This window comes from Macadamia integrifolia, chromosome 4 (assembly GCF_013358625.1).
Source record: "Macadamia integrifolia cultivar HAES 741 chromosome 4, SCU_Mint_v3, whole genome shotgun sequence".
NCBI classification, from domain to species: domain Eukaryota; kingdom Viridiplantae; phylum Streptophyta; class Magnoliopsida; order Proteales; family Proteaceae; genus Macadamia; species Macadamia integrifolia.
In genome coordinates, this window is record NC_056560.1 from 39,359 (window position 1) to 65,838 (window position 26,480).

The 26,480-nt window shown below is 36.7% G+C and overlaps 3 protein-coding genes across 5 annotated transcripts in view; 2 read left to right on the top strand and 1 right to left on the bottom strand.

The window, feature by feature from the left end:
- LOC122076585 overlaps nt 1-3,674 on the bottom strand; it is a 5,431-nt gene extending 1,757 nt beyond the window's left edge. Inside the window, exons 1-2 of the mRNA XM_042641972.1 lie at nt 2,963-3,674; nt 774-854 (exon numbers count right to left, since the gene is read on the bottom strand). Of these exons, the coding sequence (XP_042497906.1) occupies nt 774-854; nt 2,963-3,335 (454 nt within the window). The 5' untranslated portion in view covers nt 3,336-3,674. The remainder of the gene's footprint in view (nt 1-773; nt 855-2,962) is intronic.
- A 3,506-nt stretch (nt 3,675-7,180) lies between these two features.
- On the top strand, nt 7,181-11,207 carry LOC122076584 (D-amino-acid transaminase, chloroplastic-like). The gene is made up of 5 exons (XM_042641971.1): nt 7,181-7,494; nt 7,919-7,962; nt 8,484-8,662; nt 9,628-10,301; nt 10,964-11,207. The coding sequence occupies exons 1-5, from the start codon at nt 7,290-7,292 to the stop codon at nt 11,056-11,058; spliced, it is 1,197 nt and encodes a 398-aa protein (XP_042497905.1). The 5' UTR covers nt 7,181-7,289; the 3' UTR covers nt 11,059-11,207.
- Nucleotides 11,208-18,976: 7,769 nt separating this feature from the next.
- On the top strand, nt 18,977-25,632 carry LOC122075963 (TOM1-like protein 9). Of its 3 annotated transcripts, none has more exons than XM_042641197.1 (9): nt 18,977-19,400; nt 19,567-19,669; nt 20,311-20,389; nt 21,686-21,784; nt 21,863-21,976; nt 22,617-22,768; nt 23,478-23,559; nt 23,861-23,946; nt 24,690-25,632. In XM_042641197.1, exons 2-9 carry the CDS (start codon nt 19,569-19,571, stop codon nt 24,691-24,693), a joined length of 717 nt encoding a protein of 238 aa, XP_042497131.1. In that variant the 5' UTR covers nt 18,977-19,400; nt 19,567-19,568; the 3' UTR covers nt 24,694-25,632. The 3 variants fall into 3 exon arrangements, 2 of the variants coding, with proteins under 2 accessions (XP_042497131.1, XP_042497130.1); XR_006139396.1 differs by having other exon boundaries at nt 18,978-19,669; nt 24,690-24,830; nt 24,921-25,619; XM_042641196.1 differs by having other exon boundaries at nt 18,978-19,669; nt 24,690-25,624.
- Nucleotides 25,633-26,480: the final 848 nt, after the last annotated feature.

Here is a 26,480-nt window from a genome sequence, read left to right on the forward strand (position 1 = left end):
GGGGGGTGGTGGGGGGGAGTAAAATATATGGAAATGATGATTTTCAACGGCAGAGAGGTTATCAGAGACAAAATGGTCCAAAACAATTTTAATTTTGATGAAAGCTCTCTCTAAAGGACTGGAATCCTGGTTCGATAACCAGTTTGGCTCCACTCCTCAGGTCCGTTCTTTAGCTTAGAGCGATGGAAATTTGCATATTTTTTAGAAAGGTCGATAATTGTGCAGACTATTTTTCAAGGCCAGCATGTATACATCAAGAAAAATTTACTGCAGAAAGTTGCTAAAAGCACAACACATCATCTAAATATGACTCTTGCTATCATTTCCAGTCTTCCACTCCTACTCATCAGAGGATTTAATTTTCACGTTCTTTTGTGTTGGCATTGGAGTTCTCAAATAAACGAAAGCATAACATAGCTAAAAGAAATGCTGATTGCATTAGGATAACCAGCAAAGTAATGAGAAATAGAAGTTTCTCTTAATGATATCAAGGTTTTTCGTCAAAACACAGTAAAACAAGAGAAAAGGCAATAAATCCCTTAGAAAGGTACAGTTCAAATACTTGTGTGGGAGAAAAGAAGGTCCAAATAAAATACCTACAGTCTATCCCAAAAAATAGCAGGGATCTAGATTCACAGCACCAAAAATTTAACATAAATAGTTAACGAATTAATTTAACTGAAATAGTCAATGAATTAATTAAATTTATTTGCAATATTATGTTTTTATAGGTCCAAAGACCTTTTAAAGACTAGAAGACAATATAAACATACCCCTTTTTGAAGCACAGTAGTTATTCTCCACTACCACTAAGCAACCATGTCTGACTGGAGCAGAATATGCAACAATGATACCTGTGCATAGATAAATCGTGAGAATATGAAACCTACAGGAAACATAGAAAACAAAAACTATTCCATACTCTACAATAGCGACTTGCATTGCAACAGAATATGAATAACAAAGATTAGGAGAATTTCATAAGTGCACAAGTAATGGAAGAATTTTTCTTCTTGGAAGACTCATAAAACAAAATTATATAACCAGCAATAAGGATTTTTTTAGTCCTATGGAATGCTTCTCTCTAATGTTATTTCTGGGACACTCCACAGTAGAAAAAAGGGTGTAAGAAATGGAATCCCATGGTCTCAATTAGGGTTTCTTGTGTATTGGGTATGGTTTTCAATTCAGTAGGATTAAACAAACAAGGTTGTTTTACCACAAGTGTTTCGTAAGTTATAGTTTATTAACTAGAAGACATGGTGCAAGAAAATATATTCTTGGATGTAATGGAAGGTTGTATGTCTTGAAACAAAGCACTATATGTAGAAATGCAACCCTAAAATGATGCAAAAGACAATGGAAAAACAAGAACAAACAATGCACCCAGGTTTACGAGGTTCGGCAAGATTGCCGCCGTCCTGCCTGTCGAGGCGCTTGCACCAGTACTTCCTGGATTGAACTGTGACGGAATACAAGACATCGTACACCAACACTATATATCCTGAGTTCATAAATATTCACACTCATCCAGTTGCATTGCAATGGATAATGAATACTTTGTCTTGCTGGGGCTGACTCCAGTATCTCCTAAAGGTCAAGACTGCTCCAGTTTATCAAACAATCCCTGTGACAAGGTGAGACCAAGAAGGTGAATGGCTCCACAGTATTCATCTAATCAAGTAGTAACCATTACTACCAGTTCTTAACATCAGTTAGCCATGTACCCACCTATCCTAGCCTTAGAATGGTAATGACTCATCTACAAAAGTACACAAAAACAACAACAACAAGATGTATGACTCATCCAATACATCTTCATAAAATAATTCCCGTTGCTATCGATCCCCTTTTCTCTATCTAATTTTAACATCATACAGGTACTCACACTCTAATTTTAACATCATACAGTTACTCACACTAAATTCTATAGGTTTACACACTGAATTCTTGCCCTGATCTTTCAAACCTAAAACTTCAGTTCAAGCATCTGCATGCAAATATGTACTTTAAGAAACCTAGCCATTGACAAAACCCTATTGATACAAGAACCATAGTAATATTCCCCTCCAGTTGCCCCACGTCAGTCTGATGTGAAATCTGTCATCGGTTTAAATTTTGTTTATCAGATCATCAGATTTACCATCTATCATCCAGGTTGAACATCTAACCTTCTTGTCTCCCATGCCAATCTATTTCTTGGCAGAATCATTAGTTCAAATCAATATGGTTGGATGTTTATAAACCTCATAATCCAGGAAATGTGTCTAATTATTTTAAGTTCGCTAATAGAATGCTATTGGAGCATTCTTGTACTATTCTCCCATTTCTTGACAAAAAATTCTTGATTACAAAAAATCATATTGAGAAATGGCTCTACCTTAGACCCTGATTGCGCTATCTAGCAACGTTTTGGAAAATTTGTTTTTGCACTAAATTAATTTTCAGACTGTTGCCCAAGGTTCATTCCGATGGTCTAGGATAAGAGGGTGGTTCTTCTCCAGTACATATGGCTCCTTGTCCCTACAAAATTCAATTCACTGCTTCCAAATGTATCCCATCATATGGCCCCTCTTCAATCAACTGCATCCACGTTCTTTGAATCAATAATGCAGCTATAAAATAATTCCCCTGAAATCAGAATGTAAACCACCATATACAAAAACCTATCCAACCAAGGGGGAAATGGGGAAAAAAAAAATTAGAAACTATTCAACCAGGATAAATTATGATAACAAAAACAAAAGAAAATTTTCAACAGGTTCTCACTACAATCTGTAGATCGCAAACAATAAAATCTCAGAACCAGGAAAGGATAAACAGAAATATGAGATTCACTAAACATTAAAAACAGAGAAATGGGCGCCATACTAGCGCATTTGAAATTTAGTATATGATTTAAGTAAAATGAACAACAACTTCAGTATTCGCAAATGACAAGGAAAATAATAAATTTTCTAACCTGCTATAAGGTAAACAACTGAGCCAAAGAAAAGGATAGCTGAAGGAATGAACACAACCATCCAATAATAATCCGCCGCCTCTTGCTCGGTAAGATAAAATGCTCCCATATAGAGATCAGAATCTCCAGTCATGTTAATTGGCAGAGACTGAAGGCGCCGATCTCTACAGAGGGGTCTCTTACCCTTATCACCGGGGAAGACAATCGTCAAGCTAATAAAACCAGAAATGACGACAGCAAGCCATAGGATCGTCGTAGTTACCATAACAACTGGCCTCTGAAGTCGACCCCAAGCTTTATCTTCCTCTCTGAGACTCTCGTACTCATGCTTTGGCATGAAAACCTGGCGAAGAGCATCGCCAATAATCGCCATTAGAATGATTTAAGGCGCAATTTTCAGTGTTTCTGGAACTGTTTTGCTCTACCTCTAGCTCTAACACTACCTTCTGAAATTCGAGCCATGAAGGAAGAAAACAGAAAATTTCTAGGGTTTCACGAATTACTTTCAAAGAAAGTTGATCACCAAGTGGGAACGAAAGGAGAATGCAACTTGGAATTCAACATCAGAATCCCAAAAAAGGGTTCTGTCGGAACGATTCTGTAGAGGCTTAAATCAAAATTCGCTGTTAACAGACGCAATTCGAATTCGGAAGGGTTTTTCGATTTCTTGTTAGTTTTCCGTTTTGAAAGGATTCACCTTTTGACACCTTTTTTTATTGAAAGTGTTTTAAAAATAAGTACTTAAATTTTTACGGTAGAACATAATCTATTTAACATTAGCACTAAGCCATAACTTTTATCCACCAGAAAATTCTCACGTCTTTGGTCTATGGATTTAAAATTTATTAAATAAAGAGAAGAAAAATTGATTCTAAATTCATGGATTAAAATCGTTTTCGTATATTCTCGTACGTGAACCTGATCCTTTTGTCCACTTCTATTGGGCATTAGTACGATTGGTCACTTATATGCTTGTATACGAGGGGGTTCAATCCCACAACCTCTTTTCCTAGCTGGCTCTTTAAACCAAAGCTACCATTAATAGGCTAAGCTAGTGTTCATAAGCCTGACTCTACTCTGTCCAACATTTTGATGAGATAAAAAATATTTTTCAAATTCATCCTTTCTTTAATTAAGCAAAATGCCCCTCAATTGTTTCCAAGGGTTAAGAAGTTCTTCCAGATCTTAACTCAAGAGGCTTCAAGTTAAACCTCATCTGCCCCCTTTGCTTTTCTCATAACCAGAAGACCAATCATCTCTTTCTCAAATGCTCTTTGTATCAATAAGTTTGGCAACTTTTGGGCGTCAAGCAGTTCATCAGGAACCAGGCTACCATTTCAGAGTTCATCACCAACAATTGTGTTGTCTTCCTTGAACAATAAGGGCTCTACCATTAAGGCCGCTCTCTTTTGTAGTATTATTTTGCATATTTGGACAGGGTATGGGGTTAAGTGTTCCGTCAAGAAGTTTTCAATCCGGGGAAAAATCTGCTTGGTGCTATTTTTGAAGCCAGTTGAAATAGCATCTAGTATTGAATTGCTTTTGATCTATTATTAGGTCAACTTGAAACTAAAATGTTAAGGAATTTTTTGTTTTCGACTTTGGACCAGTTTTTATTGGATCTTTTATCAAATTAATGTAATGTTTTATCATATGTGAACTAGCATCTAGTCATTGTATATGTATGGACTAGTGGGTGAGTGTTTATTGATGGGCATCATTGGATAAAGCCCTATGCGGGAGGTGGTCTTCTTTGCAGATAAAGGCTTCACTGTACCTATTCTAATGTTTTGTTGAGTATATTTATTATGTGTGGTGGACTCATTAACAATTGAGCCCATTATGAGAGATGCATGAGTTGTTTTCTATTTCGGGGTCAATTCCATTAGTTGAAACTCTAACAATTGTATGGAGAAGGGAACATATAAGACTAATAGAAGAAGAGATGAGAGAAAATGGTTGTGGAGAAACCCTCGCTATGGATTCAGGTATGTGGGATTTATTATTTATTTACATTGTTCAATAATTCAACATGCTATCCTATGTATTAATTCTAACAATTGAATCTCTCTACTGCCAGATTCAGTCAAGTACTCAAGTCTAATACTCAGGGTTCGAGTTTACATGTTTACATAAGGAGATAAGTACACATGTGATTTCCTATAAATGCTTTTTATCCATAGGAGGGGTGAAGTGAATCTTTTACCAAAAGTAAATGTAGCTCATATAAATGAATTAATTTGGGCTAGCTATGTACTGTATGCTAGTGCTTTTATGTGTCTCTCTATCTTCCCAAAGTAGAGGATAAACATGTCATCTCAAAGGAAGGAGGAGAGTTTTTTTTTTTTGTAAAGAGGGAGGAGAGAAATAAATACAAGAAGGAGATGCAAGCGTGTGCTACGCGACCTAGCAACATTCTTTCTTTCTTTATTTATTTATGAGGAGAAAGCATACTATATGTCTGCCTCTACGCCAATACATAGGATGTTGTGAAAACTAGAGGGGCAATGACATCTTTTCGCAATGTCCTGTGTGGACATAGAGAGCACAAACATGGAGCATTCTTTTTTCTTATAATTGTATATACTTCCCCTCTCTCCTCTCCTCATTAATTATGTGTCTCTCCTACTCTTTCCACGTTAAATATAGTGTTCTGCTACCTGCTATTTGCTTGGAATGTAAGATATCAATCTAAATGGGCAACATGTGGATTCTTCTCCTCATATCTATTTAAAGAAAGAAAGAATGTTGCTAGGTTGCGTAGCACACGCTTGCATCTCCTTCTTGTATTTATTTCTCTCCTCCCTCTTTACAAAAAAAAAAAAAAAAATTATCTGGTAGTGTTCTTTAACCCTTTATTTATTTATTAGTAGGGAAAAAAAAAATTCCACAACAAAATACTATCTCTCTTTCAGTACATAGCTAGCCCAAATTAATTCATTTATATGAGCTACATTTACCTTTGGTAAAAGCCATTGGTGTGGTGTGAGAGATTTTTCCCACACCCCACACTCGCATCTTATGGCCTAAGCTATTCCCCTTATTCATATCAGGAAAAAAAAGGCTACTCGATAGCGTGTACTTGCGCCAAGACACAATAGGTGTGAAAAAGACCACACTGGCATTGGCCATGGGGCGTTGGTGTGTGTACATGAGTTATTGAGTAGCCTATTAGGAAGAAAGAACGCTACCTGATAGTGTGTACTTGTACCAAGACATATCATGTACAAAAAGATTACGTTGCCCCACGCTGAAGATGCTCGTGCGTGCTATCCCATTGGCCGTGGGCAATAGTGTGTACATGCTATCATGTAGTGTTCTATAAGGAAGAAAGAACGGTACCTGATAGCATGTACCTATGCTAAGACACAATAGGGTGAAAAAAGATTGCGCTACCTGGCACTGAAATGCTAGTGCATGCCCTCCCATTAGTCGTGGGCATTGGTGTGTACGTGTACTATTGGGTAGTGTTCTCTTGCCCTATTAGGAAAAAAGAACGTTACCTGATAGCATATATCTATGCCAAGATGCAACACATGTGAAAAAGTCCGCATTACCCCCATGTTGAAGATGCTCGTGTGTGCTTCCCATTGGCCACATGTGCTGGTGTATATGTATGCTATCGGGTAGTGTTCTCTCACCCTATTATGAAAAAAAAATGCTACCCGATAAATTGTATTTACACAAGACACAATAGGTATGAAAAGACCGTATTGTCCTATGTATGCGTACCCACCCATTGGCTGCGGGCACTCATGTGTACATGCGCTAGGGTATGGTTTTCAAGAAAATGACATCTACAGAGTTTTATTGACAAGCATCTCTTTTTGCCAGATGGCTAAGGCTGTGTTTGGTAATGTTCTAGAAAAATGTTTCTAGAGTTTTTCTTTCTATGCGAATGAAAAAACAAAATAAAGCGTTTAGTGCATTCATTGTGTGTTTCGTTTTTTTTTTTTTTTAAAAAAAAAAAAAACCAATAGAAATAAGAATTGACGAAACAACAAAAGGTAGTTTCATTATTCCAGTTTCGTTCAAAAAAAAAAAAAATTATTTTGACACTGAAATTGAAATTTTCGTTTATGATACGAAATATTACCAAACGCAGCCTAAAAGGAAGATGGGGTAGAAAATTTATAAAACCATACCTCGGGGTTATTGCTCACGTGCCAAGGTTATATTCCAAACAGAGCTTACATATATAGATAAAGCGGAAATAAATGTGTCCAAAACTGCAAGTTCTGCAGAGTTAAATTTTAGAAGGTGAGACAATAGATTATAGAGACATTGATCGCTTCAGGGTATCAAAGGATTCTCACTCCTTGCTTCCATGGCTTCCCTGTCATCTCTCCCCAGACCCGTCTCTGAGAACCCATTCTCCGCAATTGTAGATTCTCCGTCTGATCCCTCTTTTGTCCGGCAAATTCTTTCGTTTCCGGGAGCTGGGTTTCGATGTGCTTCATTGAGGGTCAACGGGAGACCGTCAAGGGAAACGAAGGTCGTTCCTAACACTCATCAAACAACGGCCTTATCTGGTGAGCCTCTGATTTTCGGATTCTTTTCAAATTCAATATATGTTTCTTTTGATGGGTACCTGTAGCTTATTTCCACTGATAAGTACAGATTATGTTGTGGGGAGGGCAAAAACCTGGACTTACTACTTGGCAAGTCGAGATGACACTAGTGAGAACTACAATAGACTTTTTTAATGATTGAATGCATTTATCAGCTGAACTAAGAAACTTGAAGAAATGCTTGTCTTTGATGGATTCGGTTTTTTCGCATCTCCTCCATCCATTCGCTGAATTTTGAGACTAGTTATTGGGTGACAAAGAGGAAGAAATCTTATTAGATATGGTTCTTTTTTTTTTCTAGGTTGGTTTTCATGGTTGACTTACATTGCAGACTTAGACTGTTGATCTCTAATAGAATCGACTAATCCAAGTCTTTTTGTGGCAGATTCTGTACAGTACTCCGATGTCCCTATCCTGTCTGGATCAGAGGTTTGCTTCTGTATCTTTGTATTTTTTAAATTGCTTAGAGGTGGTTCAAAAGCTCTGCTTGTAAATCTTTGGATGGAGTTTTAGAATTTCAAGTCTAAACTTACAGTTGAACTGGTTGAAATTTTGAAATTAAGATTGCAAGGACTATTAAAGCCAGTATTCAAATGGTTCTCTTCAGTTTAAGTAGCGTTCTTACTGGTTTTTTGGTGGTCCTTTAGGGCAAATCTTTAGGTCAAGGCATCAGACTACATAAAATTGATCTTGTTGACTAAGAAGATGGAGGTTTCATCCTTGTCAGGCTTCATTGCTAAGCTGATACTTTCAGATAGAACAATTAATATAACTTGGCTTTTTTCCTTCTAGTAATTAAATTACGGTTTAAAGAACGCTACCTCCTAGTGTACCCTATGCCCACACACATGGGGTTACCTAAGCTACTTTTTTTTCACATTTTAATCCTCTTCAGCTTTCATCTATCATCATTGATTGTCTGATATAACATCAATTTTATTTATGCTAAGGTTATGGAAAGGTTAAAAGCAAACCACGAAAACAGACGAGGCAAACAGCTTTTCTTGGCTATGTATTCTAGTGTCTTTGGTGGAATCACGACTGACCCTGCAACAATGGTAATCCCCATGGATGATCACATGGTCCATAGAGGACATGGTGTTTTCGATACAGCGGCTATAATGGATGGGTAAGGGATTGTAGCTTAATAACATGTCTGTACATACTTAAAAATAAAAAATAAAGAAAAGCGAGAAGGATTTCCATATCAAAAGATTTACATTTTAATTAGTGTCAGATGATGAGATAATTTTTTTACTTACCACATATATGATGTCTTTGAGTTCTATTTTATGCCTCGTTGTCTATCAAAAATTGTACTGGTTTGCATTTTATGAATTTGATAATTTCAGTATATTTAAGTGTAAGGTACAGATCTAAAACTTCATTCTGATTGGTATTATATTATAAGTATGTAGATCAGAGACTTCATGGGTTTGGGTATTGATTTTCCACATTATAGTCTTCCAAAGTGTAATCATCGAAGAAAAATTTTCACCTGAAAAGAAAATGAAAGAAAATCCGAAGTCGCATAAAAAAAAAATTTAACCGTAGATTTTGTTTATTCAGTGTGTTCCCTAATGGCTAACTTTCATAGTTATTTTATAATTTATTTAGATTCTTTTTTCATAATCAACATTCTGTATTTTGTTCGGGAATCTTGAAAGGGCTTCTTTGAGCCCATAAAGTAAATAAGTAACAGAGATGTAGGGTCAACATGGGATCCCAACAAATGGCACCGGGAATTTTTTCTTAAATCTTGGTATGAAAATTCTATTGATATTGAGTTGAATCGTCAAAGTCTCACTATGTAGTTATTTTTGAATTACAGAGATATGATTACAATGATTTTACTGGAAGGTCTGCATCGTATCTGTTCTGCAATGTATCAAGTTGATAGAGTTAAAATAATCTTTAGTTCATATCTTCTCCCCCTTCACTGACTGTTTCCACTCTTTATTGATAATTTTGTACATTCAAATGGCCCCCTATCTGTTAAATATAAAAAAAATGAACTTGAGTTAAATCGTTCTTTTTCATGTTTTTTTGCGAACCGAAATACTTGTTGACTTGTAGAAAATTTTGCCACCCCAGATATCTGTATGAGTTAGACCAACACATTGACCGCTTCCTGAGATCTGCTTCCATGGCCAAAATCAGTCCCTCTTTTGATAGGGAAACCATAAGAAGTATCCTCATACAAACAGCTAGTGCATCCAAGTGCAGGCAAGGATCACTACGGTATTGGCTCTCTGCAGGACCTGGTGATTTTCAATTATCTCCAGCTGGCTGCCATCAACCAGCTCTTCATGCAATCGTTATCCAAGACCAAGACCCTCCAAGTTGGAAAGGTGTTAAAGTGTTTACATCATCCATACCAATAAAACCACCACAGTTTGCCACCATGAAGAGTGTAAATTACCTGCCAAACGTGCTATCAAAAATGGAGGCCGAAGAAAATGGTGGGTTTGCAGCAATTTGGTTGGATGATGAAGGTTTTGTAGCTGAAGGGCCCAACATGAATGTGGCATTTGTAACAAAAGAAAAAGAGCTGTTGATGCCAAAATTTGACAAAATTCTCAGTGGATGTACAGCGAGAAGAGTGTTGGCTCTTGCAGAAGATCTAGTGAAGGAGGGTAAACTCAGTGGAGTTCAAGTAAGGAATGTAACAGTGGAGGAAGGTAAGATGGCTACTGAGATGATGCTTGTTGGGAGTGGAGTTCTTGTTCAACCTGTAGTGCAATGGGATGAGCATCTCATTGGCAATGGTGAGTACTTTGCAAACTTTTTCTGGCTTTGAATTATAATGTTTCAATGTATATTAATACATATGCATTTATTGAATTACTTTCTTATCAATGCCAAGTTATCTGCCAAACAGTCTAGTTTCCTGCTTAGTTTCTGCAGTTTGATCAGTAAATTTCTATTGTTGTTGGGATTTGTAAGTCAACGTAATGTTTGAATTACTCAAAGATTGGGTTAAGTCAGCTTTTAATATTGAAAATGTGATCAGGCGTTCGAACCTTGGATGTTACTGGGTATTGACTTGAGCACTTGAGCTTCTAAATTTTCTATGCATGCAAAGATTTTGGGAGATTTCTGGCTTTATGATTGTAACTTTTTACTCCCTCTAAATCCATCACCTAGAATATCCTGACTTTCCTCCCTTTTTTTTGCTTTTAAATTTTGTTATATCCCACTTCCATCACTTTCTTCTTCATTCTATTGATGCCACACTCGTCTTAAATGAAGTAGTGAAGTAGCCTTCGTTTACCACTGAAAACTCTCTGCTACAGTTTACTTAGCAAATCTAAGCTTGATGATCTGCATAACCCTAAAAGTTAGGCAGTAGTAATTGAAAGTCTTGTAATTGTGTAGATTTCTATCCGAGTATTTGAAAACTGATTGTTGTGGTTTGCACCTTTTCTAGGCAAAGAAGGCCCTGTGGCTGAAGCTCTCCTAAATCTTATTTTGGAGGACATGAAGAACGGGCCTACTACAGTCCGGGTACCTCTTCCATGTTGAGCCTCTCAGTTTTTCTTTTCTGGTTGTGGCATGCTGGGGGCTTTAATTTTCCGTACTGCTCCTTATCATTAAACCAAGTGGCTTAGATTATGTTGAAAAGATTTCTTCTGTACATAAAGCTATTTAAATAAAGATGACGGTGTCTTAAATTCTTGTGGTTGTCATACAAACTTGGAGTGGAGCAATTTTCCTATTTTCCTTTCTTGTTTTTGTTGATGATGATGGAATGGGTGCAAAGATAAAGCTGGTCCTGTTTTCAATAAGCCACATGAAGCCTAGGTGATCAAATCACTAAAAAGCTTTGTGTGATTGAATGCTAAAATGTCAAAGTCTGTGCTGAAGTCCATCCTAACATCCTCAAACCAAGTTGAGGATGTTAAAACAGTCAATACATTAGATTCATGATCATAGATGGAACTTGGAGAAAATTATTAGGGTGTCTAAAGCCACATTCATCTTATACTGGCATCTTCAACTGTATTGATCATAAAATGGAACTTGGAGAATATTAACGAGATAGAAACTGCAAATTATTTTTTCCTACAGGTAATTCGGCAGCCAGGTTCATGAGGCTCACAGAATCAGTGACAGTCAGGTTAGCATTTCAGAAATAAATATTGATGTTTTGTTTAAATATACACAGGTGGTAGAAGCAATAGAGATTCAAACCTCAATATAGTTTCTACTTTAATATGAGTTAGGGGTATCAAATTAGGTCCAAAACCATAAAACAATTCAGGAGGTGGGATTACTTTATTAGTTCATTATAGTGGATGATGTGTACTTTCCTAATTAAACAGAATATAGTCTTCCCCACAAGGTTTGGGTTTTGGATTCTATAATGAAGCTGAAGGGATGGCAACTTCTATTGTATAATTTCTCATGACAGTAGGAAACACTTTAAGATAGTGCAGTCCATCCTCCCCAAATTAAGAAAACCAGTAGTTAATAAATTGATGCAAATGATGCTTGATGCAATCCCAAAAGGCAAAAAAGTATTAATTAAGTAATAATTAAAGGAAAGAAAAAAGCTACCTGGTTGTGTGGCTCCTGCAGCCAGACACGGGGGCATGCAAAATCATCGCAACACTCCTTTTGAAATATAAAATCCCAAGCATGTTGATGTCTTTGTGCGTGCTCTTATTGGCCCCCTGGGCTGTATAGACTATAGAGGCCACGTGACCAAGTGACAATCTCTTGCCTTCATAAGTAATTATGAGGACTTGCATGAACCTTGTTGTTTGGTCCTAAGAGAATGTGCGTATGAGTGTGCGACATCCAATTAAATAGTGGAGATAAAAGATTTTCATCGTCATAAGATGGAATCATTTTGCAATTATATCCTTTTTTTTTATGTCCACTCATATAGTGATTATGTAGATCCACATTGACACTCTATTTCTCTTTCTTAATCATGTTGAGTCCTATGCCAAAGAAATTTTTTCTCATATGATGATTGATGTGGCGTGGGAGATTCCTCTCTCGTTGGGGGGGGGACCTTCCCCTTTATTAAATCAAATCAAATCTAATTTTAGGGAAAGGGTCATCAGAACATGATGAATTTTTTAAATGGTTATATCGTGGAGAGAGAATAAATTATAAAAAAATAAAAATAAATCAAAAGTGAGTGCGCTCTTCCTATCCTCATGTTCAGAGACTGTTCCCCAAAATTTATTCCCCTCTAGGCATGGAAATTGTTAAAAATACTAAGAAAAAAAAATCTTTCCCAGGCCACTTAGTGTACCATCAACGTCGCTTGGTTTTTATTTTATCTCTATTGCTTTGATCATATGGGCCTATGCAGATGATGACATTCATTCTGCCTCCATTGGTGTGGTATGGAAGGCTCCCCACATTGACGGTATGGGAAGGGCACCTCTTTTTTTCTTTATTGAATGAAATGAAGACATATTTTTTTACCCTCAATGGAGGCAGTAGGCATCGTAAGTTGTCAAAAATAATAAGGGAAGGAGTTTTACTAGGTTCAAGTCTACCATTGCCATCCTCACGTGAGGGTTTTTTTTATCCCCTCTTAGCATGGTCATATCGATTCCACGTGAATGATACCATTCTTCATGCCTCGATTGGTGTGGAAAAGAAAAAACACTGGCAACGTGAGAAATCCTTTGCCATATAATAATAATAATAATACGTAAGACGGAAGTGTTCTTTCATTGTAGTCTATTTCTCTTGCATTGAGTGCTCAATTGATCAATTTTGATGAGTGAATAAAGAGTATATTAAATATTAAAAAACAATTCAATTGATTTTCATTAAAGATACATTCTATCTTGTTTTTTTTTTTCATAAAAAATATAATCTACTAATGTGTGTATAATTTTATGTATAATTCCAGCTCGCACATGAGAAAAAACTTTGAAATACAGAAACCATTAAGTTTCCATTTTCCATACTTTTCATGTTTAGGCGTATTTGTATATGCGTATCTTTGTCGAAATTGTGTTCTTTCACATCTTTTACATACTCTTCAACAATATCTAAATAATTTTAGCATGTAAATGAATAAAATTCTTTTCTAAGAAATTGAACTCAGTTCTCATTTCATTAAAATAATAATAAAATTGAGTGCATTTTAGTTGTTATTAGCCACTAGGGCCACATGCTTGGATATAATCAACTATACAAATGTGTAATACATCATACCATATATTATACATACTACTATATAAAGTGTGAACTACCTATGATTGCTTGATTTTTTTTTTAACCAACATACCTTTCACCTGGTATTTTATTTATAAAACTGAAGTTTCAAAATGTATTTTAAAACTATTTTCTAAATCGTTTTGGTTTGTTGCATTCAATCTTGAACTCTTGACCACCCTTTTGTATTAAGCTTTCTTTTCCTTATCTTCTTCTTTATTTTGGGACTGTTGAGCATGGTTTTTTGAATATCTTAGTAATCCTGAGTGTGGGTGTAACATCTCTATGATTTTTTAAGAGAGTTAATTTATCTTGGAGGTTGAAATGTACATTACTCGCAATGCACTAATAGGGTCGTTTATTATCTTATGAAGAATGTTTCCTTGACATGACTCAACTCTACATAGTAGTAGCATCATTGTTTCCGAAACATCTAAAAGAGTGGGGATTACGCTCCAAGGCCATGATGTGGGGGTTCGGTCTATCAGGTTATAGAGAACTTCAGAATTTGGCCATACATCCTTGATTTGCCACCCCTTCACTTAGTTCTTGTACCCTAAAGAGGAACCCGCTAGTTGAAGCTTTGATGGGATCCCCTTTCATCAAATGGTTAGTTGTGAATGAGAGACATTCTGCTTTAAAGAGAAAACAATATGGCCAACCACATAATTTGAGATTGGATTTGAAACACATACAGATTAAGGTGTCAGTGTCTAAACTGGGGAAGGAAGGGGGTAGTATTTAGGGTTGTCAGATGCGGTACATGGTTTGCATCCTTTGGGATTCTGTTATAATATGGGCAATTAAGCAACCATAGAGCAGGTGAAAGGATTTTGTTGGGATTGGGTTTGTCAGATTTGAAGGTTATTGAATTTCTATGATTCCAAATAAAGTAACATATTATTAGAAAGGTAGAGAATAGAAGATCAAAGTTGTCCTTTAAAACAACATCAGAATTAAAAAAGTGCATTATTAAATTCTAAAGATATGCACTATGTAAGCCCAACAGATGACACAAAGCACAAGATTGGTCAAGTTGCATCCATTTACTCAAGGTATCCTTTGTGGGAAAACCGTCATGACAGAGTCACCAAAAAAATATCTTAAATTTTGGATATATATAGTTTTCATAAGTATTGATACCAGTGTGAGCAAAGAGATGTGCAAGTACACCTGTTAGATAATCCTTTGGGGTTAGTAAACTCAGAGGAATAAAGAAATTTACTCTACTACTATTACTAAGGCAGCCCATTTCATTGCGCCATGTGAAATAGTAATGAAGTAATCCCATCCGTTGGATAGATAATGTATGCCTTGCATTAGTCAAGTGTAAAATTCATTTATAATCCATTCTCCCTATATGACCATGCACATCAATGGAATTTTGACCATTATTACATACTCTCCCATATTTTTTGGATTCTAAATTTTTATTTTATCATTTTGTAAAATTTATTTTGTCTAAAATTTAATGTGTAAAGAATAGACATTAAAGTCCATCTATCCATCCACAAAATTTGGGTCCCATTAAATTTTACCTATGATACATATGTAGGGCATCTTGAATAAGTTGTGTCCTTTAAAAAGGTGGGAAAATACACTCCCTTCTATCTTATTTTTTTCTCTCTCATGCGTTCCCTCCCTTGCCTTCTCTCTTTATTCTCCCGTAGTTCACTCTGTTCCTCCATCTAATCATCATCACGTCCAATCTCTCAACTTTTTTCTTTCTGATGTCCCCCAACCCCAGAAGCATTCTAATATTCCTCTCTCTCTCTCTCTTTTAGTCAATGTTTAACCCCTCTTTTGTTTTCTTCCACACAAGGTTTACCATAAATTTTTGTTAAAACAAAAGCTCGAGAAGGCACCAACCTTAGGTACCATGGAACTCAAGTTTCTAAAATGGTTTATTAAAATAAGAGTAATTATTTGCCACTTCCAAATGCACCCCTAAATGCATGAATTGACCTACAACTTAATGTGAATCTCAATAGAAGAAATGTCGTTGATTCTGATTTTTGCCTATAATGTGGGAGAATGGTTGAAACGATGGAACATGTCATATTTAATGCCCCTTAGCTCAACAAGCATAGTACGCTTCATCAGTGTCTATAGGATTTTCTCGTAACTCGTAACTCTTCTGTACTTATTTATGAATTGATTATTAAATAGGATATGTTTCTTGGTTTGACTAAGAAGAAGCAACAGGGTATATTTACTTCTCATACTATTATTGCTTAAGAGATATGGAATATGCGGCATGCCAAATGCTTTAAGACCTCTTTACCTCCTTTCAATGTATAGATCTCCATTTTAATATGAATTTGAGGGAAACCCTCTCTTAGCTCTATTGTATCAATCTACCCTTGTTTGAATCCTGTTGAAACATATACTCGGAGAATGGATGCAGGGTGAATGATTTCAAAGTTGACTTTCCATATATAATTAGATAGAGAAGATCGTTAAGATTCATGATCCACAGCCAAACTTATTTAAACTCCAACATCTTAGGCTTGGTTTGTGGGGATCTTACTTTGTATCAACATATACTCGATATATTAATATCGATTCGATCTAAGATCTATGTTTCAAATTGGGGAATTTTTTTTTAAATACCTTATAAAAGGTATCTGCTTTTAAATATCACAGTTTGCTTGCCAAATAAATCTTCATTTATTACAATGAAAAGATGATGTCATCGAGTATAAATGGTAGATGCTATCAAGGATGTCAACACGTAGCTAAATATCTACAATCTACTTTTGTAAACACATCCATGTGAGGTTGTCAATTAAATTCCAATGCGATTTATTGAATTGTTTAATAATTCCAGATTTTTTTTTTGGGTAGAAGTTCCACTCTATAGGTTGTATTTGTTTTCATTAAAAGTCATGTAAATACAAAGATTTGCAAGTAAAATTCAGGATTTTTTTATATTGTTTTTGATTGATGTAATGATAAGAAGAAATGTTTTGTGGTCTGCCATGCAGTAAAATTGATTTCGTGGTTTAGAGTCATCCATTGCATAGAAGACAAAAGCAATCCCTTTATTGAACGAAATTATCGAATTACCTTAAATATCATCCGGTTGTCTACTTTTATGATCTGTCATACAAGACAATCCCTTACTTAATAATAAGGGAGAGGGATAGGTATGTCACCGATATCAAGTATGCTAGTGGATAGCACCAATAGGAACACATGATGGAGTATCATTCAGGAAGGATATGAGGGTCATTTCATAAAAAGGGAAGAGAGAGATAGACACAATGGGTACTAGCATACTTGATATCGGCGGCATACCCAACCATTTTCCTAATAATAATAATAATAATAATAATAATAATAATAATAATAATAATAATAATAATAATAATGTTTTGGCAAACGATTGGTTCATCTTGGTGGGTGACCACCTACATATAATAATGCAAGTATGTAGGAAGAGATTGAAAAAGAAAGAAGAACCCAATCTCAAGAGACCCAGAAGGTGCACCAATTGAGTCCCCAATCATCAAAATATAAAATCACCAAAAAGGAATAGAAGGACTATAAACAAGGTGGAATTACTAACTTTACAGCCCTACACCGCCAACATATGACTTTAACCGGTTGCAAGTATAGGGAAAAAATGGAAGGAAAGAGAAGTGAAATTTATTTAAAAAATTAATCGAAAATATTTATAATATGATCGTGTAACTAACTTAAACTCTTACATAATATATTAATCAAATTTTCACAATAAATCTGTATCTTTATTTTTTCTAAAAGTTTAATTGGAAAATATAGTAAAATTTATTAACCATATTTAGAATGGTTTTTAGAGTTTTTAAATCATCATATTTATTACAAATTTATTTTTCATTTTTTATTTAATTTCACTTGTTTTTTCCCTTTTATTTACCTTACAACATGTAGGTCTTAATACTATCTATTTCAAACCTTTGAAAGCCTATGGCTATGACAAGCAGGTTGGCACCTGACAAGTTCCACCAAGACCACGGTTGACCCCACTGAAGAACTTCCTCAATCCATATCTTTCTGTTCCCTCAAACATATCCATGCATGGATATATTCAACATGGATATGATAACTATGGTGGATTTTAGCTATTTGTGGAACCTGCTGCCTTTGGTCCTCACCCCTCACTCCTTCAAGTTTCGGAGGATTTCTTTACATTTTCGTGGAGTCGAATAATGTCTCTCTTATAGATGCAATTAATAGGCAATCCCCTCCTACCCCGATTGACATTTTTGGTATTGTTTCTGATATCAAAATCCTTGCCTCCGAATGTAGAGAATGTAATTTCTCCTTTATCTCTAGGGAAGTAAACGATGTTGCTCATTTCCTAGTCCGGAAGGCCCTGTCTATGGCATATAAAACAGATTAACCACTTTCCACTCTTTGGCTTCTAGATCTTTGTAATCGGGATGCCTTGAGCTCCGCATGCCCTCTTTTACAATAAAATTTTCCCTTATCAAAAAAAAAAAAAAAGCTTCGTAGGGTCCCTTTGTTATATGATTTTTTACACCCTATTTTTAATACATTATTGAAGGGAGAGAAAAGTTTTCTCACAATACAATGTTATCACAAAGATTTTATTATTTTTCCCTCATGTGGGCTCTATATGAATGATATCGTTCTTTATAACACTATTGACGTCGCATGATATTCTTCTATATTGGCAATTTGGCGTAGTGGGATTGTGGAAAACCCTCTTTCCTAGTCATTGTTTGAAAAATAGTATTGACGTACTTGATACTAAGATATGATTTTAATTGAGGTTAAATTTGAACTTTTATTCAAAGTTAAAGACAAAACCATCAGATTTGACCTGATATCACTTTTTAAAACCATGCTTCCAAAACTAATAATCTTGAAAACGATCTAAAGATGACAAAAGTAAGGGGTGTCAATCTATCGATTTGTCCTAGTTCGGTCGAGTTGAATTAGTTTTGATCTATCACTAAGCCAACCTGAAGCCAATCCGTTACAAAGTTCTTATTTTCAATCTAGAGATTTGTAATCGGCTACTATCGGTCTAATCCGAGTTTAGGTTTACATGTATATATAAAGAAAGGGGAAGGGGTTTTTTCTGCCATTACCATATTGCCCCTGTGCCATACTGCTATCGCAGGGTCCAATGGAAACGTACCCAAAGGGTGGGGGTGGTCATTTCACTACCCCAAGTGACTGGAAAAATTAATAAAAAAATCCTTTTTCCTTTTGGGCGGGGTTATTGGGTTACTATCTGTCCAGTCTTGACTCTTGAGTTGTTATCAAATTATTGGGTTTTGGTTTTTATCGGTTCCATAAAACCGTACTCAAAAACCAAACAAATAAAAGTTCGGTTCAATTGAAACTGAACCGGTCGGTTTTCTCTGCCTCTCCGGAGATGGCTGCCAAACGAGCAGCGGGCCCACACAAAGAGGTAAAAGTACACATCAGATTTGCACACTTGTCATGTTTGGGACACGTGTTTATGCGTAGTTGGTGGGCATCCTGCTTTTCTTTCTTGCCAACACCTTGCTCTGAACAGAAAGAAGAGAAAAGAAAGGATGAGCGATCCGAAGCGAAAATTTCGGTTAGCGCAGAGAGACAACTTCTTCGACTCTGAAAAGGAAAGACCCAAAGAGAGAGAGAGCTTCCAAAGCTCATCTTTGGTTAGGCTTTTTGACCTGGTTGGTTTTTCTCTTCCCTCTCCTCCTCTAGGGGTTTAATCTCATCAGTCTCATCTCTCCGGTCATTCAAAGCAAGGAACTTTCGCCGGAATTTGCTAGATCTCTTCGGGAAATTCTCTGCCAGATTACTACTCTCAGTTTCCATTTTTATCGTCTCCATTTGCAGATATGGTTTGTTCTTTGGTCGAACGAGCGACGAGTGATATGCTGATCGGTCCCGACTGGGCTATGAACATTGAGATCTGTGACATTCTGAATCACGATCCTGGGTACGCCATTTTTTTGCTTCCTATTCGCATTGTCTCGTTGATTTTGGTTGCTCTTTGTCAATTTCAATGAATGCTTGGGGGTTCCTTGCTGTTTTGCTTGAATATCGGCTCTGTTTGTTGCCTCCAGCTCCGGGGGTGTTGGATCCTGGAATGTGAATGTGGATCATAGGAAGAAAGTATTTTGGTTATGTCTTTCATTAATGAATTCCTGAGCACAGTGAGTATTTGATCAAACAGTTTGGAGTTTAGAAAGTTATAGCCTAGTCTTTTGAATGGCCTATGGGAGAATTCCTTCTTTAAATTCGTCATTTGTATCATATGTTCTTGGTCTATTTAAATTTCAGCCTGTTGTCATGAAACTGTCATTTGTAGGTGGCTGTATTCGTTAATTTCAATAATTAATTTGCTTTCGGTCATCTTTGTTGACTTCGGGGCCCCTGGCTCGTAGGCGGTTACTCTGGTTTAAGGAGGGATTAAAAATGAAAGAACCCATAAAATAACAAACCGATAGTAGAGAAATAGAAACATTAGTGACCAGGCTATATATTTTTTTTGTTCTAATATGTCAATTCTGTTACAAGTGTGCCTTCTTTGCCCATCATGGTACATGTTGAAATTTTCGATTTGGTTTATTTTATCAGGCAAGCAAAGGATGTTGTCAAAGGAATTAAAAAGCGTCTTGGGAGTAAGAATCCAAAGGTCCAGCTCCTTGCCCTCACAGTAAGTACCAAAAAGACCAAATATTTTCTATTCAGACTTTTGCATCCTGTCTTACTATCCTTTCCCTAATAGAATGAACGAACAATGCAAGTTGTATGGCATTTGATACTTTTTTTTTCTTCTATTTATTTATTTTACAGTGAACTATTTTATAATATTAAACAACAACTCGTTCATTTAGGCTGTGTATATTTTCTGATAGAATTGAGAGAGAAGATCATTTTCTCTGTTAAATTGGGGAAATTGGTCTACAGATGAGATCCTTTTCCAGGTCTAAAGATAAGTCCATGGAAATAAACATTTTTGATGATCATACTAGTTTAAATCCTGATATTTTAGCAGATCTGGCTGAATTCTGATGTCTTTATTTAATGTTCGATTTGAGCTAAAATTATTTGACAGTCAGTTTATATTTATTGAAATGTGTATGACTTGAGGGTCTGATTGGGATTCCTGCATTCTATTTATGTGAAGTGGCTTTTCTTTTTTTTGCCCCCGGGGGGGGGGGGGGGGTTGGGTTTCTTTCACTGCGGCTGAAGTTTGTTTGATGTCAAAGCGTGTTTAGTGATGAAAAATTATACTATAATTATGTTTAAATTGGTGGGCTACGCAAATTGTATTTGTGTCAACTTGTCTTAAGAATTCATAGATTAAGAAATATGTGATTTTAATTGTTAACTCTGAGTTCAAATGATGTGATTTGAATTCGCAATACATCTAAAGCTAAACGCATTGCTACAGGAGATAACCCTTTGCTGATGTGCTAGTAATTCATTTGCTATACGGAAAGGCATACTCAGGGGTAGGCTAATAATAGTAGATCCCATGCACATACAAGCCTATCTTCTATATTCTTTTATGTCGTTCTAAGAATTAGCAAACCTTGAGTAGAAACTGGCATTAGTAGAGCCTCCTTCCCCATCTGTGTCACTCTTAGTCCAAGAGATAGCCTGAGAAGTAATGGTGTGGTTCAACAATTTATCAAAAAATTTGGTTATGTATTATGTCTTGTTGTTATTCCCCTCCCCACCCTTTCCTTATTACTGTCGTTCAAAGCATTGGATGTTTCTCTGCTTAGATGTTGCAAATATGAATTTTCGTGAAGTTCTTTAGAAAACCAAGCAATAAATCCCTTCAAAAAAATTCAAATTATTTATTTGGGTACTCGAAAGTCAGAATCTCTTGTTGTTTTTTGGGGTAGTTTTTTTCCTGTTCATATTTTCGTGCAATAGTATATGGACTATCTTCTCTGAGAGATGACTGATTTGGTTGTAATTCCTATATGTGTTATTCTAGCTGTTAGAGACGGTAATAAAGAATTGTGGAGACATCGTCCATATGCATGTTGCCGAGAGAGATATTCTTCATGAGATGGTGAAGATAGTTAAAAAAAAGGTTGGGATATTTTATTAATGCTCTGGATGATCTTTTGTATCTTTGTTTTCTTGTCTCATGCTTTCTACATTCTTGCAGCCTGACTTTCATGTCAAGGAGAAGATACTGACCCTAATAGATACCTGGCAAGAAGCTTTTGGAGGACCAAGAGCTAGATATTCTCAATATTATGCCGCATATCAGGAGTTGTTGGTACGCTTTGCATAGTAGGACTTAATGAAATAATCAGCTAACTAATATCCTTATGTCTCCACTTTCCCCAAGGGGTAGTTCAGTTGGATTTTGAATTCACTACAATGTTAGCACAATTTTCAATAGCTCAAAACTGGATTTCAAATCGATATCAAAACTTTATGATCAGGTGAGGAACAAATTTGTCATCCCTTTGCTTCTACAACTCGGTGCGTAGAAACTGTTGGGAGTAAATATAATAATAAAAAAAAGACTACCACTATTAATTAGTCTCCCCTCCTGGGGTGTATGCATATTTAGAGTACTAGAGATTTCTCCGCTAGCTCTGTCATGGCTTTGTTTTTGTACCACATTTGCAACTAAGCTGGCTCCACTTGCACACCTATTCTACATCAACCTCTAATAATGTGAGAAGTTTCAACCCAAATTTAAATTTACCATATGGTATAAAAAAAAAAAAAAAAAGGTTGAAATTCTTAATTTGAAAAAGTTGGAACCATTAAAATAAAAGGGAAAAAGTTCGATATGTGGTGAGGCAATGGTTGAGACAGACAGTAAAGTTGACGCATGGTATTTATGCACGAATGCACCCATATGCCTTTTACATTTTCTGAGAAAAACTTATTTCTTTGTGTCTCAGCGTGCTGGAGCAGTATTTCCTCAGAGATCTGAGAGGTCTGCGCCCATATTTACACCTCCACAAACACAGCCTCTGTCTTCATATACTCGTAATAATGATTACCAGCAGGAGGTAGCTGAGTCTTCAGCAGACTCTGATTCTCCAGCCTTGAGGTACACGTATTGTCTCTCTTTTTCTTGTCTTCCCAATGCAAGGAACTTGCAACAACTAAGACATGCACACTTGCATACTTGGGACATCTTCCCCCCACCCCCCCTCCCAAAAAAAAAATCATTGTAAGTCGATACCAAGATTTGGCATACTGGTTCAACAATATTTATTTTTTTTTTCCTGTTTCTTAATATCTGACATTGAGTGTCAAAAAGGTTTCTGATTTCACAGAGTGCATACTAAGGAATTCCTAAAAGCTATGGGAAGTGTAATTGTTTTTCTAATTGACAAAAGATGATGCTACCCTGGGTTCCAAGCCCTAAATTTGGGTTGCTATGGGCCCACCCCAATTACAAAAATTGGGGAATTAGATTAAATGATGAATCTATTAATACTCCTTGTGGAATCCTTTGTCACAGAAATCCTCATCATTCTGTGTTGAATTTCTAGGGGATAGACCTGCAGCATTAATGCCTCATCTTAGTGAAAGCTGATGAGAAATGCCCTTCCTTAGTGTAGAGAACATGAAGTAATAAGAAATATGAAATATCTTCTTAGCATAGAAGTGCGGGAAAGAAAAAGAAAGATTTCTAATCATTCTGCCTTGCGGGCATTATTTTTGTTATGTGTGTCTAACTGCTGCTCCTTTTAATTATGGTTAAAAGTGCTTATGCTTGTCCCCTGTTTTCAATTTTCCTTTTCTTTTGTCAGCCTGACAGAAATTCAGAATGCTCGGGGTATTATGGATGTCCTTACAGAAATGCTAAATGCTGTGGATCCAGGGAATAAGGAGGTAAGTCAAAATAAGAGTCCTATTCTTACCACTAAGTACGCATGACAATTTCCTTGTAACTAGAAATATAATTTTAGTTTTCAAATAATTTCTGATTGACTTGGAATTTCTTCAAGTAAAACTTTAGTTTCAAGTTGCACCCCATAAAAGTAGATTAGTCCGAAAGTCTGATTTTTTAGCTTTTACCATTGTTATATGCTGTCTGGCATACATATAATACTTCTTATATTTATTCATGCACTGTAAATACCAAATCCAATCTTGTATCCATTGGCGTAGTCATTGTAGTTTTGATTCGCAGGGGCTTAGGCAGGAGGTAATAGTTGACCTGGTTCAACAGTGCCGCACGTACAAGCGGAGAGTGGTCCACCTAGTTAACACAACTTCGTAAGTCCTATTATATCTTTCTTACTTTATGAAAATGGTAATGCTTGCATTTTTCAGCATGGTAGTTCAGTCTTTAGCCATGATGCTGCGTATCAAAACAATCATCAGAATTGGGATAGCTATGCTGATGGCAATCCTAGCATTCCTTACTGTTTTGTTTTGTTTGAATTTTATTTCCAGTTTTTTTACCATCTGTGTCTATTAGATCAGCATGGAAGCCTGGGGATTGGAATTGAATTGCACACGTCAGCCTTGCAACAATTCCTATTGTCTTATTACAACTTAGTAGAAGTGAAATGCAAAGGGGTGCAATGCGGGCCGGGTTGGGTCAGTTGATATTGACCATAGCGCAACCCAAGGGTACATATCTCCTATCCTAACCCAGCCAAGCCTTTACTTCAGGCTGGGGTTTGCCAACCCTGTCCAGACCATCTGAGCAGGGCTCACTCAACTAGGATTGCTACTCAAGCAAAGGTTGTTATAACCCTAGCCCTGCCAATCGCAACTTTGGGTTTAGGTTTACTTTTATGTCAACATTAAAATATAAATTTGTGGCTACTTTTATGATTTACCTGAATTTTAGATTGGGAAAAAGGTTCCTATACGCCCTGCCATGTTGCTGATGTGGCTATTCTAATTGTTGGATAGAGAGATCATGGTCTGGTTTTTTCATGTGTTAAATTTTAGAGTTTAATTCAATCAAATACTCTTCCATGTATTGGATTGTATTGGTATTTGATCAGGTGAATCACCCAATTTGAATCGGAATCAGACGCACACGATCTTGATTAGCAACGATTCATGACCCCTGGGTGGATTGGGCAATCTAATCCAGAACTATCAGAGTTAGCCGATTCAGTCAATTCCTCAGCAACTCTCTACCGGTATTTCTAACCATTTTCCTGGCTTTTTGGGCTCTACAACTAATGCCTGCCTATCTTCCCTGACCCTGTCATGCCATTTCTCGGTGTCAGATAACTATTGTATAGTCATCGAACCACTCTTATTCTTCCTCTGAAATGGTATAACCATCTTAGCTGCTGCCCCAGAAGATCCATTCAATGGATTTTACAGATTTTTCATTGGGCGTGCATGCTGATGGAAATGATATAGCTAGAAGCTTTACTGGCTGTAACTGCTTAGCTGTTGCGACTTGCCTGAGATGGAGCTTCAACCTCAGCTAGCTCTGCAGAAGCTCAATCTAGGAAATGGGAGGAATCCTTACGCAGCAGAGTGTTGTGATTCCGTGATGAGTATCTTTGAAGTAGAGTTGTAAAAGGCGGGTGATTCTGGAAATAGGTGGCCGGGGGCAGAGAAACACTGCTGGAAATACGATTCAAGATGGATGCTGAGTTTAGGGATGGAAACCTCAATGGACCTCTCTTAAACCATAAACAGGAACAACAGCAGAGAGTAGTGGTGAGCCTTCTCCCCTCTCCCTTTTGCATCAGACCACGACCGTGACGGAGAACGAGAGTAGCAACAGGGAGCTGTAAACCTCTCTCTCTCTCTCTCTGTCTCTGTCTCTCATCAAACATATACAGTTGGCGGAGGACTGTAGCATTGACGTCAAACAGTGGTAAGCTCTCCTCGCCGCCTTGTCTCTCTTATTCTCTTTCATGATAAAAACCTCTCTGTTGGATATCTAAAGGGTTTGGAATAGGATTGAAAACGTGCCTATTGCAGTGACATGGATCTCTGGGGGTGTTGTTCACTGGTTGAGCGGAATTAGATGGATTTTTGGGGGGCTATATCCTGCAGGGGGGGTGTTCAGAGAAGGAGGGCAGTGTTTATCCTGTAAATCTGGCAGAGAGAGTTTAGTTTTTATTTATTCAAATGGTTGGACCAATGGTTTGGAAACCCAAGCCCAGATGGAACTGGCCTAACCGAGGTTTTTGGTCTATTGAAATTTGGTAGTAGTTTAGTTATTTATATGGGGTTTAGCTTGTAAGATTTTATCATGTTTTTCTTTGAGTTGATTACGTAGGAAATAGGAGGTAGCGTTTGAGTTAGTTTGGAATCTTTTGATTTTTTTTTATATGCAAGCATGTACCCATTTTTGAGATTGGAATGAAAATTTAGAGATTGGAGTCGATTCTCATGGTAATGGAACTGTGTGTGTGTGCTTGGTAAGTTGCAGACCTGGCTGACAGGTACCCCTTCCCCATTTGCTTCTTCCTTCTCTATTCTGTTGTTGCTACTGTCAGTCACCCACTTGGCTGCGTTGATCTCTGTCATCCTTTGCTTCTTTCTTAGTAAGAGTATAGGTATAGGTTGCTTACCTTGGTAAATGTCTCAAACCCTTGACTTTCATCTTCTAAGATCTTTCCACTTGGGAGATATCGAATCAGCTATCAAACCGTTCTTGAGTTTTCCGCCAGACCTGAGTTGTGGAGATTCTACTCTCCTTTTGATCTCTATTCTGGGTGCTGCTTGTGTGGAATCGATAGAACAGTGGATTGTGAATCCATACTAGAAGTTTCAGATCAATTGGAGGCCTCTTTACTGATATCTCCCACCTGCAAGCTCTCCCT

Coding starts and splice junctions, on each gene's coding strand:
- LOC122076584 (XM_042641971.1), top strand. CDS start 7,290: ATGGCTTCCCTGTCATCTCTCCCCAGACCCGTCTCTGAGAACCCATTC. Junction 8,663..9,627: donor ACAGCGGCTATAATGGATGG/GTAAGGGATTGT, acceptor TTGCCACCCCAG/ATATCTGTATGAGTTAGACC. Junction 10,302..10,963: donor TGAGCATCTCATTGGCAATG/GTGAGTACTTTG, acceptor CACCTTTTCTAG/GCAAAGAAGGCCCTGTGGCT.
- LOC122075963 (XM_042641197.1), top strand. CDS start 19,569: ATGGTTTGTTCTTTGGTCGAACGAGCGACGAGTGATATGCTGATCGGT. Junction 21,977..22,616: donor CCGCATATCAGGAGTTGTTG/GTACGCTTTGCA, acceptor TTTGTGTCTCAG/CGTGCTGGAGCAGTATTTCC. Junction 22,769..23,477: donor TCTGATTCTCCAGCCTTGAG/GTACACGTATTG, acceptor TTCTTTTGTCAG/CCTGACAGAAATTCAGAATG.